Source organism: Meleagris gallopavo, chromosome 4, assembly GCF_905368555.1.
Source record: "Meleagris gallopavo chromosome 4, MGAL_WU_HG_1.1, whole genome shotgun sequence".
Classification (NCBI taxonomy): Eukaryota; Metazoa; Chordata; class Aves; order Galliformes; family Phasianidae; genus Meleagris; species Meleagris gallopavo.
Window position 1 is genome coordinate 23886131 of NC_139407.1, and position 14372 is coordinate 23900502.

A 14372-nucleotide genomic window follows, 5' to 3' on the forward strand; every position below is an offset into this window, starting at 1 on the left:
AAAAAAGTAGTAACTTTATAAACAGCCTGCCTTATACAGTATGAGCAGATCTTTGTAGTGATGCCTCAATCTTATTTTCGACAGTATTGACTGAGTGGATCTCAGCTTGGGAACTGGTTATCTTCATAGCTTTTTTTCTGGTTAATGTTGAATTCTTATTTACAGGGTATGGTCTTCTAGCAGTAGCTAATCTAACAGCTGCTATTCAAACAATTTAGATATATAAATGTAAAAATATAAAAGTAATGAAGGAAATGTTGGAGGGGATAGAGTAATGTCATAGTTTTTTCACAGTGCAGTAGTGCTGCTGAAGTCGGGCTTTTGATTGCAGTGAAAAGAAAGCAGTTAGAGAAAGGAGCATCATATGAAGCAAGAGATAAGAGATAATAGGAAGTATGAATTTTTCTGCAACATTTCTAGAGCAAGATCAGATAGGTGCAGGCAAACACAGAATGCAGAGAAATAAGCTAAAGGTTAAGTAAAGTTTACATGAGCATAAGGAACCCTCCGTGAGGGCTGTCATATGAAGGAGCCCTTAGACAACACTTGAACAACTGATGAGTGGGATTATAAAGCTAAATTGTCTGCAACAGTGAGGGCCTGCACTGATGATACGAAAGGGCCTCTCCACTGATAATTGCAGTGTTTGGTTGTGGGGAAAAGAAATTGTGATCTATTTCATTTAAGCTGTTCAGTTTTCTGTATAATACAAAGTGATTTGCCAAATCTGAAATGTTTGATATAATGGATCAGAGAGAATGAGCAACAGTGTTCTCTGGAGTATTCATGGAGGATCTGATTGTGACACCTATCTTGGTAAATATATTATTTTTAGTAAAAAACCAAAGTGGTTTGTGTGAGTGATAAGTAGAGGCTGAATTTTCCTATGCTTTGGGTACTAAGGTTGCTGTAGACCTCGATTCAGTTTTCAGTTGGATTATTTAGGGCAAGTTTTGAGATCTGAAAACAGGCCTTGCAGTTTTCCCAGTATTTTCTGAAAGAGATGCTCTCCGTTAGAAAGTATAATTGCAATTTATTGCCAGTGCATTCAGCAGAATTTGGCCTTAGGATGCTGTCTAAAATAAACCTGGCACTTGGTCTTCAGTTCGCCTGTTGCTGGTTTACGGTGACAAACAAGAAAAAGTGCTGATCTTTGTTAAGGCAAAATTATTTGCTCAGATTTTACTGACTCTATTCATAGTTTATATTTCTGTTTTTCTTTACATGCATACTGAATATACTGCCTTTCAAAAACACAAAATATATTAATATCATCCCTGTAACTAAAACTTTCTTTCAGATAGCTATTTCATACTCTACTATCCAATGGTTAAACACTACTACTGCCTGATGACTCCATGGAGAGTTGCATTTGGAAACAGATTAAAAGCCACTGTTTTGAGGGACTAGAAAAAGACGCCTGCCATCAGCTTCTGCAAAGGCCATCCATTCCAGCAAAAGCAAAGCTTCTGACCCTTTTTAAAAATCAATTTGATCAGCTGTTTTTGCTGTTACATTTAAACCAAATAAATAACAGTCTAGGTTGTTTTCATTGATGCAAAGCCCATTTGATGTTCAAATTTCTGGAACTTAATTCTGGAATGGTCCAACCCAGTTCTCTCTTGTTATTTTCACACTGAATCATTCATCAGTCTTAAAAGGAAACAAAAAGTGAAAATTGATGTTTTCTTTTTCAGAATCATAAGATGAGCTGAAGAAGGCTAGAGTCATCTTCTGAGGAAAAACCTCATTTATAGATGCTTAAAAAGAATATGAGAACATAGTCATTTCATAACACAGCAAGAAAAGGCTAGGGAAAATGATCAAATAATGAAGTCATATTCATAACCTTTCCAGAGGTCAGGAGATGAACATGGTGAAACTATTTCACCTCATCTCCAAATGTTTGAGTAAGGATGATTTCTGATGATAGAAAGGAACTGGATTTTTCCAGATTTAGTAATTCAGCTACTGATACCTGACAACCAGTGTGTGTGGTATCAGCTGTGCAGGTCCCTTATCCAACCCATTCTACTGCTGTACCACCTACTTTATGTTGCAATTTCTCTCAGTAAACAAGATATTTCAGCCTTATGTTTCTATGCAGTGTTCCAATTGGTCTTGTTCTTGATATACTGGCCCATGCCACTGCATACTATTTCTCCATTTTTCATGCAACCTTGATATCCTAATCAAATAGGTAAGCCTAAACATAATCTTTTGCTTTAAACCAAGAGTTAGGAAAAACATCTAGTGTTGCAAAATATGCCATATTATTATTATTACTGCACTTTCAAATGTGTAGTAGCCAAGAAACCTGGGATAAACAGTAAATTCCATTCTATTTTCAGGCACATTTTTGTTACATTTTATAAACTTTCTGTACATTATGAAAAACATACTGCAGTCAGGAATGGTTATGTGATGCTGTCTGTTTAGATAGTTGCAAATCCTGTAGAACTTAGAAGATGCCATGTTCTCCTGACCTCATGAAACTAGGTTACAGAGGCACAATAAGACAAAGAATGCCAAACAACTTGCCTTCAACCCATACGTGAACAATCTCTTAATTTGGCAGAATCAAGTCTACAATCAGTATCTTGACAGAGGGGAGTTAACTATCAAATATGAGGCAAAAATAGGTTTTTGGTATTGATGCTATTGTAAATTATGAAACTATAAGGTAGCTTTTTTGTTCACTCATTGGATCAAGCCCTGGGCAACCTGATTGAGCTGTGCATGTCCCCTTTTCATTGAAAGGGAGCTGAACTAGATGACCTTTAAAGTTCCCTTGCAACACTAAGGACTCTATAATTTATGATAAAATAAAAATTGTGCAAAGTAGATCTTTCTGCCATTCACTTTAGTATTAACACACTGCTATTTCCATTATACAGAAATTTACAGCATATTTTCACCAAAGAAAAGCAAACATTTCATCATATTTTAGGTATAAAGCTAAATGATTCATTTAAGAAAAAAAATTGTTGGTGGAACTCATCCGCCTTGAACTTTGCAATGCACCAACTGAAGACTCCTTTCAAATACTCTATTTAAAGACAACCTAAAACAGGTAGAATAGAACATAAAGAGAAATGATTACTTGAAAGATGAAACTAATAAAATTAGGAGAACAATTAAAAGAGCTTAAAAATGGGTTAATGTAAGTTGAAGGTACATTTTATTTGTAAATGTAAGATAATCTTGTTATATCTGGGAGCACAGGAATATATGCCACCTGCTTCTTAACAACATTCAGGATAACACGTCTTTTCAGGCTGAGTCAAGAAATATCCATTGACAGAATGTGGCATGTGGCAGGAAAAAATAACAAACATGCTTTTTAACTTGTTAATTATCTGCACTGATGTCATTTGCTATTACTTCTCTCAGCAAGTGTCCTTTTCAATCAATATGCTTTAATCTAAGCATAATAATGCATAGTAAATATAGCTGTACTGCTGTATCATGATTGAGTGTTAATGACCTTTAACACTTACAAATTTTTGAGGAATTTGGTCAGTCTGGATCAAAGCAGTACTTTTGTATAGTTGGCCCCACAGCTTAAGCAAGTGTTCTATAACCACTGCTTGAGTGGTAGCTGCCAGCAATATGTATTAACACCGCTTTTAGAAACAATAGAATTTCTTAGCATTAGCTTATGCACTGCAAAGTGAAGCATAACTTAAGCTACATAGAGAAAAACTCGAAGCCATTCTGAGGATGTTGTGATAAAAGTTGAAACTTAAATTATGGTACAACAGTAAACAAACTTCTGGAGGATTTAGTTTCCCACGTTGCCAATCAATATTTAACTCTATGTGGACAAGCAATCTGATAGGTTTCTCAGGTTTTTAAAGTTGTATGTGCAGATACTTTCCTTTAATCTTAAATAAAAAACTTCTGATAATATTGTGCAATTATATTAAAAAAAACAACACTCTGGTATTCCATGTTTTGTTAACATCCTGCTGTTCCTTAGATTTCTAAATCTATAAGTAGAAAAGAAAAAAAAAAAAAAAAAAAAGAATAGTAACAACAAGTAAAAAGTGAAGGACTGGACCTAGTCACTTACATGTGCAGATCAGTAAGAGTTTATTTGGCAAGAGAATGAATGTGAATGCCCAGAGAGGTTGTGGATGCCCCATCACTGGGAGGTGTTCAAGGCCAGGTTGGATGGGGCCCTGGGCAGCCTGGTCTAGTATTAAATGGGGAGGTTGGTGGCCCTGCATGTGGCAGGGGGTTGGAGATTCATGATCCTTGATGTCCCTTCCAACCCTGGCCATTCTGTGAATATCACTGAGACATATTCAGCTCTGGACTACTATTCAACTCAGTAACATAGATTGTTAAGGCTTGACCCTTGAAGTAGCACTGGTAAAACTGCACTTCAAATACTATGTTCAGTTCACTATAAAATTACTGAGCTGTTCAAGCATGTACAGAAAGAGCAACAAAACTGGTGAAGGGACTAGTACACATGTTATGAGGAGTGACTGAGGGAACTGGGATTATTTCCCCGGAGGAGGTTGAGAGGAGACCTCATCATTCTCTTTAACTACCTGAAAGAAGGTTACAATAAGAAAGTTGTCAGTCTCTTTTCTCAGATGACAAGCGATAGGATGTGAAGGAATGGCCTCAAGTTTCATCGGGGCAGTTTACATTAGATATAAGGAAACCAGTTTTCATGGAGAGGACAGAAAACACTGGAATAGGCTTCCCAGGGAAGTGGTGGGGGTATTTAAGAAACGTTTGGATGTTGTACTAATAGACATGACGGGACTTGGGTAATGATTGGACTTTGTGATCTTGAAAGTCTTTTTAACCTAGATGATTCTATGATTCAAGATGTGTCAATTATGAAAGTTTGTTTAAAGAGAATTTAAAATTATATTTATTTTTCATTGCTCAGAGAATTCCTGACATAAATTAAGCTTCTCATATGATTAATTAAAATTACTTAGATTTAATTTGAATCATGGCTTCCTAGTAAGAAGTGGCATACCATTATTCCTGCTAAAAAGCACTTGATTTGTCTTCTGAGATAGAGAAAAGAAATAACTATTGCCTGTGCCTTAGAGAACGTTAAAGAACTGTGTAAAAAGTACCAATTTCAACCACTGACAAAGTGCAAGTCAAATTAAGCTTTTTTTTGGGAGGGGGGGTGGCTAGTTGTCTCTCCTGAACTTTTAGATCTCACTACAGAAGAGTAGATGGAGGTGGATGGGTGGATGAGTTCAAGATAACTCTGACAGAAATTTGAGCCCTGCTGTGCATTGTAAGATCCCACTGCACACTGACAAACTTCTTTGTTTCCTTCCTTTTTCTTTTTTCTTGTTTTTTAATCTATTCACTTTCTGTAACTGCTTATTGTGTCATTTGTAACCAAAGCAGCAGAGGGAGCTCAAAGATTTTGGTCATAAATAAGCGAAACAGAATCAGAAAGAGAAAGCTAGTACCAAGATCAAGTACAATGGCAATGAAGGATAGGGACTAATTTATAGACTTCTATAAGAAAATGCACTGTATGCATATCCCATTTGTCAGCTGCTGCTTTTACATACCAGAGGATCTTCCAGGTACCACATGACAGGTCTTATTTTGTACCTTTTGCTTTTAAGCTCTTTTGTTTCAGATTGGAAAAAGGAGTACTTATCAAGAATGTGTAAGATTTACAAAGATGTCTGAATTATAAGGATTACAGTAAATAACAATTGGTAAAATAGTGAGAACAGATAAAATTGGTCAAACTGTGGTGAATTTATTTTCCTTTAATAAGGCAGTACTTCAGATTTAAAATGATTCAAGATATTTTTAACTGTAAGATTAACATCTTTTTCAGAAGATATTCCTTTTCAGTTCAATGGAGAAGTAGACTAATAATACATACAATCAAAAGTCCTATCTGCATAAAGGCACTTGTTCTAAAATGTGAGATTTGAGTCTCTAAGAGTTCAACAGCTGCTGACCATAAGCAAAAGTTCTGCACTGAGCTGTTAGTGACTATTATAATCAGAATATCAGCATTATGATGCAACATTTCCCCTAAGACCGAGGTTGTGCTTAATTGTCCACTTTTGGCACACACATTCTCAATAGAATAAGGTCTTTGGTTCTGAACAACTTTGGTATTTTCTATAATGTGCTAACTGGAAATGTTTGTAATGGATCAGGTTGTACAGCAGTATATCGCAACTATTTTAATCAGTCTGCTTTCAAGGCAACTTGGAAAAAAAATACAATTGCTTTATAAATGTGTAACTATTTCCTAATATAGATTATTAATATGGTTTTATATTATGCACAGGTTCCAACTGACAGCTCAAATTAGAAACGTTTTTAGCTTGTTTTGTTTTGTTTTAGGATTAAATGTTCTTGGTCTCCAAATTCAAAGAACTGTTGTGCATGTTTAAATGAGATGAACAATATACTAAAGGATGTAAGTAGTCCACAAGCATGCTGCTGCACAATACTGAAGAGAGCCTGGCCCCACCCATTTGAATCCTGAACTTTAGATATTTTTGTAATATTACATGTAAATACATTAAAAAAAAAAAAGTGCTGTAGCTTTTACAAAAAAAAGGCAGAGGTAACTGCTATTACTCTGCCTGGAGAAGAGGGGAGGCCTCATTGCAGTTCTGCAGTATTTAAAGGGATCTAAGAAATGAGATGTAGACTGATATTTTACACTGCCTGCTAGTGATAGGGCAAGGAGGAAAGGGGCCCTTGGCAGCCTGATCTGGTAGAAAGCAACCCTACCCATGACAGGGGTGTTGGAACCAGGTAATCATTAAGGTTCTTTTCAGCTCAAGCCATTCTATGACTCTACTCTCTCTGCATCATGTCTATTTAAAAAAAAAAAAAAAAAAAAAAAAAGACTTTAAATAAAGTATGTAGCCTCATATGCACTATATGGAGTGAAATTTAAAATATAATTCACTTAACAATGAATGGAGATTTGTGAGGTTAGAAAGGTGGAGCAGTATAGAAACTAATACCTTTCTAGTGGAAAATAAGTCATTACAGTTATTTAATAAAACTTATGGAGAACTAAATTTTTTTTTTTATAGTGTGGTAATATATTTTCTATTAGAAAAAATTCAATTGCTAAATTAAATGTTCTGTTTTCTGAAGAGGATTTATTTCACTTTGTTCCATGTTAATAGAAGTTCTATCTTGATTTTTAAATATCTTGAACTTAAAATATTTTTTGAGATAGGATATCTCACCATGGTTGTCTCTGCAATGGATCCAAAGCTGTTTATAAATATGTTGCATGTGACATTAACTGGAGGACCTGCAAAAGGGGGAAAACAAACAAAAAAGCATCAGTGTCCATTTCAGAATCAATGCATATTGAGTGACTGTAAAACAAATTGATGTGGTAAACTGTTATAAAGCAATATTTATTGACTTAAGAGGAAATACTGTTACATTCAAAACTCATTTAATGCGAAATTTGAATGATTTCTGGTATGTAATAGATTATTCCTTTCAATTTTTCTCAAAATTACCTTACCAGACTGACCAGTTCTAGCATAAAGATAGGCAAGGAGTTCGTTATGAACTTACACAGAGAATTATATACAAAAGAAAAAAAAGACAGCAGAAAATCAACTAAATTTGAAATGTGTACTTTTAATGTGCTTTTTAAGTGAAAAATGTATGCTACTTTTTACAACAGTTGGGGGAAAAGTGACCTTTTCTCTCAAGGCAGCTTTTGACATTATCTGTCATCACTGGTAACTGAAATACATTATTGCTGCTCTTATCTCTGCTACTGACAGGAACAAAAGTGAATAAGGAAGAATGACTTAGATTCTATTCTCATTTCTCTTAAATTCAAAAAATAGTTAAGAATCCATTTAAGCTGAATTTGTCTTTTACTATGGGTCTTTAGCCAAAGTTCTGCTTTATCTTGCATTTCTGAAGCATCAGTACTGGTAGAGCAGTCATTACAATAACTAAACAATAAGCCATCTCTTCATGGAAAAGGTTTTAAATTACTTCTATGCAAGTCTCTGTAAAAATAGCATTGTGACATAGCATCCTAATTTCTCCATTATTTCTTATCAATCTATGCCTGTGTGCAATGAAAACAAGGTTTTTCCATCTTAAGGCTCTTCTGTCACTCTCCTCACCTTTGTATTCGTATATCAACTATCCATTTCAGAACTGGAAATACTTGTTTTTTTTTTTTTTTTCCAGTTGTAAGCAATCATTAATAATGAAAGATCTATACCTGGTTTTGAAAATAATTCTGTAATATTTGTTAAGAGTCACTGAAGTAATAGGCTATTCTGCCACTGGTGCTTTAGAACTAGCAAAATTTAATGCGACCAATGAAGTTGACGTTACATATTTGAAGAACCAGAATATTTATTGAAAATTCTTCCAACAGGACCATCTTGGAACATCTAGCTTTCTTTCCTCAGAACAATAATTGTTACGAAGTACTGCATGGCAATTATAACAAAATGTAACTACATGTACTTCAGTCATTCTAATACACAAGGGTACATGTGCAATGCAGAATTTTCAGGTTAAGAGGTATTACTCTACTGTCACTTTGACACTACAGTCATTTTGCAACTTTGTTAACCATTTAGAGCATGTAAGTGTATTTAATAGAATTTAGTAAAGGCTTCTCATTGATATCATATGGAATGAACTCCTGAAGATGATCAAGGAAAATGGAAAAAAAAAAAAAAAAAAAAACCCAACCAAACATGGCAGGTAAACAAAGGCAGAGTCACTAGAAACTGTTTACAACTGTCAGACAAAATTGTATTTCCTTGCTGTGTTAGGTTATTGGATAATTTGATTCCAAGGCAGCTTTCCTTTCTCAAATATCTATGTTGTAATACTTGTCATAATTTCAAATTTGACATGATATTATCTTGCTTAAAATAGCTCTATTTTGAAGTGTAATTTTTCTTTATCAATAGTTGCTTTTATAAAGGACATAAACCCTGGTCTATAATTTGAAGAGCAACATTACAAGAAGACAGTTAATAGCTAGTTAAAAATAGGGTAAATAGAAACTAAAAGCAATTCAGAAATGGTTTAGAGATTCAAACAATAAAGTGTTTGAAGACATTGAGTGTTAATTAAATGCAAAACCATCCTTGTTATGCGCTTATACTAATGGGCTCTAAATTAATGATTTCTGAGCAGAAAGGAGTAGATACATGCATTATCGGTGGTTCACTGAAAGCATGTTCTGTAGACATCAGGATAGATTGATAGTCATAGAAGTAGATCATGAACTTCCATATCCTGAATACTTCAAAATTTGTTCCACCTTAAAATGATATATTAGGGAGAAAAAAGATGTCAAGAAGGAAGTCGAGGTTGACAAACTCTCTAAACTGCTGCTGAAAAAAAAAAAAAAAAACAACACAACAGCATAAGTAGAAAACTGCTTTTAACTTTGGGGGGAAAAAAGAAAAAAAAGGAATATAGTAGGGAGAAATATATGAACACAAAAGTCTGTAAAGATCAAAAGGAATTTTCTCCATTTCTTAATAAAGCATGTGGCAATAAAGTAGTCACCACATTCAAACTGAACAAAAAATTGATACTTTGCACAATTGCAAAACATCACTGTTTTATTGCCATAAAACACTAGAAAAATCAAAGTCAGGGCCTACGTGAACTTAAGAAGTTCCTAAATTAATGATTGCTGAGTGCTGTTTGTCAATATCAAGGCAATGAACAAATTGTACTCTCCTATATGAAACTGAATGTTAATTTAAAATCTTGTCCATGCAGAAATGTTATTGAAAGGGGAAAAAAAAAGCATAAAATGATTATCAGAGATCTCTTATGTCTGTTTCTTTAAAACTGTTACCAAATTAAAAACTCATAAAGGCAAAACTGCAGTATTTGTTCTAGGACAAACACAGCTAACGAGAAAGTGGCAAAGTCACTTGAGGAGACACTTATTCTTAGTGATAGATCTGAATCATTCTGGACAGATTTGTTCAAACTGCATAGCTGTCTAGAAGACTTAGAATGTGCACTTTCTGGAAAAGAACAATGTCAAATTAAGTTTTGTCTCTTTAAATTCCAAGAGTTACAAAACAAGGCTCTGAGTCTTCTGAATTATATATTCAATAAGTACTACACTGAATTCACTAATCTCTACACATCTGTCTGTTCTTCAGTGTAGTCCCATCAGAAGACTGCATTGTGTCTGTGACAAACTCCAAAATCCAATCCCCAAGTCAATCCCTAAAGTATAATCTCCCAATTTTTAGCCCTTATTTGTAGGGCTTCAGGAGTCCCAAAAAAATGAAGAAAAACTGCAGTGCTTAGATTTTTCTTGAGGTCTTTCATTGCCACTCGCAATGTTACCTTAGGTTGAACCTGTAGTTTACATGCTAAGGGGAATACTATGGAAACAAGGCACAATAAGATTAATAAGGATGTGTTATAGCTATAACCTGGCAAGTGGCTGAGTATCATATGTTGTTCACTCAGCCCCTTTCTCAGTGGGATGTGGGAATTGGAGGAGTGGGGGAGAGGGGAAAAAGTAGAACTTGTGGATTGAGATAAAACTGTTTACTAAGATAGCAAAAAGGATAATAATTATGACCATATATATGTATATAAGAATATATATCACAAGTAATGCATAAGCAATTGTTTACCATCCCCCAAGCAGCAGAAGAAGGTGATGTGAACTCCCACCCCCTTCAAAAATCCTTCCACATAATGTCATGTGGTATGTGATATCCTTTTGGCCAGTTTAAGACAGCTATCCTAATTCTGCTCCCTCTCAGCTCCCTGAGCCCTGCACTGTGAATGGCCTTGGCTCTGTACAATATTTATTAGCAGCAGCTATAAGTGTCAGTGCATTATCAACATTGTTTTTATCCTAGAACAAAAACATAGCATCACACCAGACACTCAGTCAAAAATCCATTTCAGCTGAAACTAAGACAAGATCAAAAATAAAAACTTCTGTTCATATAAGAAAGCAGTTTTAGATGTGGAGTGTTTTGCATTGCTTTGCAAGTATTGTTTGATACATTGACTCTCTGGAAAGCACATCACTGCAATATTCTTCAGGGTGCTTCAGACAAGCATAGCCTGAGGGACTTGTACCGTATAGACATGAGGGATATTGATCATTGTTGTAAATCTTTTAGTGAAGTGTTTAATTTCCAATGCATGTTTATCTTATTTGAAAAAGATCAGCAGTGCTAATTAACTAAAAATGAATCATTTCCAGATGTTGTAAATCCTTGATAATGAGTTTATACATGCAGTACTGACTGTTCATGACTTACTGGCGAGGAAGTAAGTTAACAAACTACTTACTTTGTACTTTTGAATTATTCTGGGCAAATTTTGGCAAAAGTAGCAAATAACAAAGCTTAAGAGTCATTATTACTGAAGTTACTGAGGTGTGGTGATCTCAAACTATAAAAATCAGTGCCAGACAAGAATTAAGTTGTAAAGGTAGCAGCAGATGATTCAGAGGGGGAAGGCTTGTCTGCTCAAAGGGAAAGTTTTGTAGTAAACATCATAAAAAGCTGGAGCTAAGAGAACTCATTGCAATGAAAGCAAAGGGAGAGGCAACTAAGGCAAAATAAAAGTAATATTTTAAATCACAACAGGTTTATCCTTTCTATAAAAGTGTTTGTATTTTGGAGAATTTTAAACACTTGATATATAGATTCAGGATTAACGCTAAGTATAGTTCCACTATATTACTGGAATCTGCATTCTGAAAAAAAGTATCAAATCTACCTGAAGTTCCCAGACTACAAAAGTTAGAATGTGTAGCGTTTTTGTGTATAATTGTGTAATTGCATGATAACATATCAGATATGTATGTATTATCTTTCTATTAAATATTCTAATTTAACATGCCTGCATTTCAGTAGTATGATTTGTGCTAAATAGCATGTAATATTTGCATCTGCAAACTTTGTACTTCTGATCTTACTTGAATCTTCTTTATGATGAATATCAATAAGGTACATAACAATAATAATTCTAGTTATCAAGAACTTGCAGTTTCAGAGGAGAACTGAGAAAAGGGTAAAGAACAAGAGGAAATACAGCCTCTCTTGAGGCACGAGAGGCATCTCATGTTACAGGAGAATTTTGTGATATATTTGGTGACTAAGGCAAACTCTTGAGTTTGATTCCGATGGTTATGTGCTTAATATACTCCTTATATCCAGCATCAGGCAGGTGTTTCATGTAACTTCATTTCTAGGTTACTTCAGACTACTATTGTGCTAGATGGGAATTCAAATCCATTAACAAGTATTTCAGGAAAGAGAAAAAAGAAAGCTATTAGACAGTCCAAAAATAGTTATAAGACTAAAAATCTGCATTAATTCATCTGTGAAAATGACAGGAATAAAGTGTAATACTACTGAAACCGTAATAGAAAAGGAAATTCACTTTAAAAAATAAAAATGTATTTCTAGGTTTTCTTATTCTTTTCATCTTTTTTTGTAAGAAGAAATACTGAATTATTTGGAAGTTTAGGTTTGAAATTACCTTTGAAATTTGGTCTGATCCTTGCATCGTATCCCGACATCCTACCCATTAGCTTATCCAAGAAATCAGATGGTGACATTGGCATGCTACGGGATCTTGCACTGTCTGTTTCCTTTGTAGCTACCAAGCTAAGAACAGGTGGGGGGGGAAAAAAAACAAAACAACAGAAACAAAACATTTTGTTAGATATTTTGTTAGGAAAACTAATTTTGCAGAATCTATCACTTTATTCATTTGTGTATGAACAGGAAAACAGCGAAGTTGATACTGCATTTCATGATAGTTTAAGCTTCAAAAAATAGTAATAGCAAAGAAGTAGAAACCAGTTTTTTTTTATTATTATTTGTTATTTTATATGCAAATGTTATTTTGCTAAGCTACAGACTCTATTACTTCTTCCTCAGGACTACTTGAGATTAATGACACTTCCAATCAACTTTTTTTTTTTTTTTTTGAAGCATTATCACAGAATTAAAAAATATATATATTAGAATTGTGCATGTGGAATATCATAGTTTGGAGTCTGCTCTAAGATTGGTCTGTCTAACTCGGTATGATGTAGATCAGAAATAAAACCTATAAAGATCATTCATGGAAAAATACTACCATCACTAGTTTTTCCTCAGTGAATGTTTCATGTTGATATTTAAACATAAACCTACATATCAAACAGTCCCTTGGCAAATGGTATTCCTTTACATTGTCTTAAAGGTTCATTTTTTATTAAAGCAAAAGTGACTGCTTGCAGTGGGAAAAAAACTTACTGAATGAACTATCTTAGGGCAAAATTTTCATCTCAGGGCCACATGGAAAATGTCATCTCCTGTAGCCTCCTCTCCATATGTATGCAGAACTCCCACTGACATTCTAAAGTGTGTTCTGCACATGTCAGGAGAGAAGAATATCAGCATTGTGATCAGCCATGTGGACCTGAAGAAAAGGTCTTTATTGTCATGGAAATCTTACTTAATAGCTGGCAATCATTATAAAAACAACACAGTCAATAAATATATAAATTTTATTCACATATATATACATGAATAAAATTGTGAGTAGCATTACATAACTAAGGCCACTCCTGAATTTTGGATCCTGCACTTTGGCTGCAACGGCCCTAGGTAGTGTTACAGGCTTGAGGCAGAGTGGCTGGAAGACTGTGTAGAAGAAATGGAGCTGAAGGTATTGGTCAATGCTTGGCTAAACATGAGTCAGCAGTGTGCTCAGATGGTGGAGAACATTAATGGCATCCTGGCTTGTATCAGAAATAGGGTTACCAACAGGGGCTGGGAGGTGGTCTTCTCCTGTACTTATCACTAGTGAGGCCACACCTCAACTGCTGTGTTCAGTTTTGGGCACTTTGCTACAAGAAGTGCACTGAAGCCATGGAGTGTGTCTAGAAAAGGGCAAAGAAGCTGTGAAGGGACTGAAGTACAAGTTTTATGAGGAGTGGCTGAGGGAACTTTAGGCTGGGGAAGAGGAGGCTCAGGAGAGATATTATCATATGCTACAACTACCTGAAAGGAAGTTGTGGTGAGGTGAGAATTGGCCTCTTCTCCTGCACAGCTAGCAGTAGGATGAGAGGGAAATGGCCTCAAGTTGTGCCAAGGGAGGTTCAGGTGGGATATTAGGCAAATTTCATCTCTGAAAGAATGATCAGGTACTGGAATGATCTGCCCAGGGTGGTAGTGGAGTCACCATCCTTGGAGCTGTTCAAGAAATGTTTAGATTTTGTGCTAAGTGACATGGTTTAGTGGAGAAATATTGGTGATAGGTGGATGGTTGGACTGGATAATCTTGGAGGTCTTTTCCAACCTTGATGATTCTTTGATTTTGAATTATGAAGAAAA

The 14372-nt window shown here is 35.0% G+C and overlaps 1 protein-coding gene across 1 annotated transcript in view; it reads right to left on the minus strand.

Annotated features, from left to right (window-relative positions):
* Positions 1 to 14372, minus strand: part of GLRA3 (glycine receptor alpha 3) — a 72401-nt gene that overhangs the window by 39361 nt on the left and 18668 nt on the right. Inside the window, exons 2-3 of the mRNA XM_085221912.1 lie at positions 12526 to 12653; positions 7230 to 7297 (exon numbers count right to left, since the gene is read on the minus strand). Coding sequence (XP_085078038.1) covers positions 7230 to 7297; positions 12526 to 12653 — 196 coding nt within the window. The remainder of the gene's footprint in view (positions 1 to 7229; positions 7298 to 12525; positions 12654 to 14372) is intronic.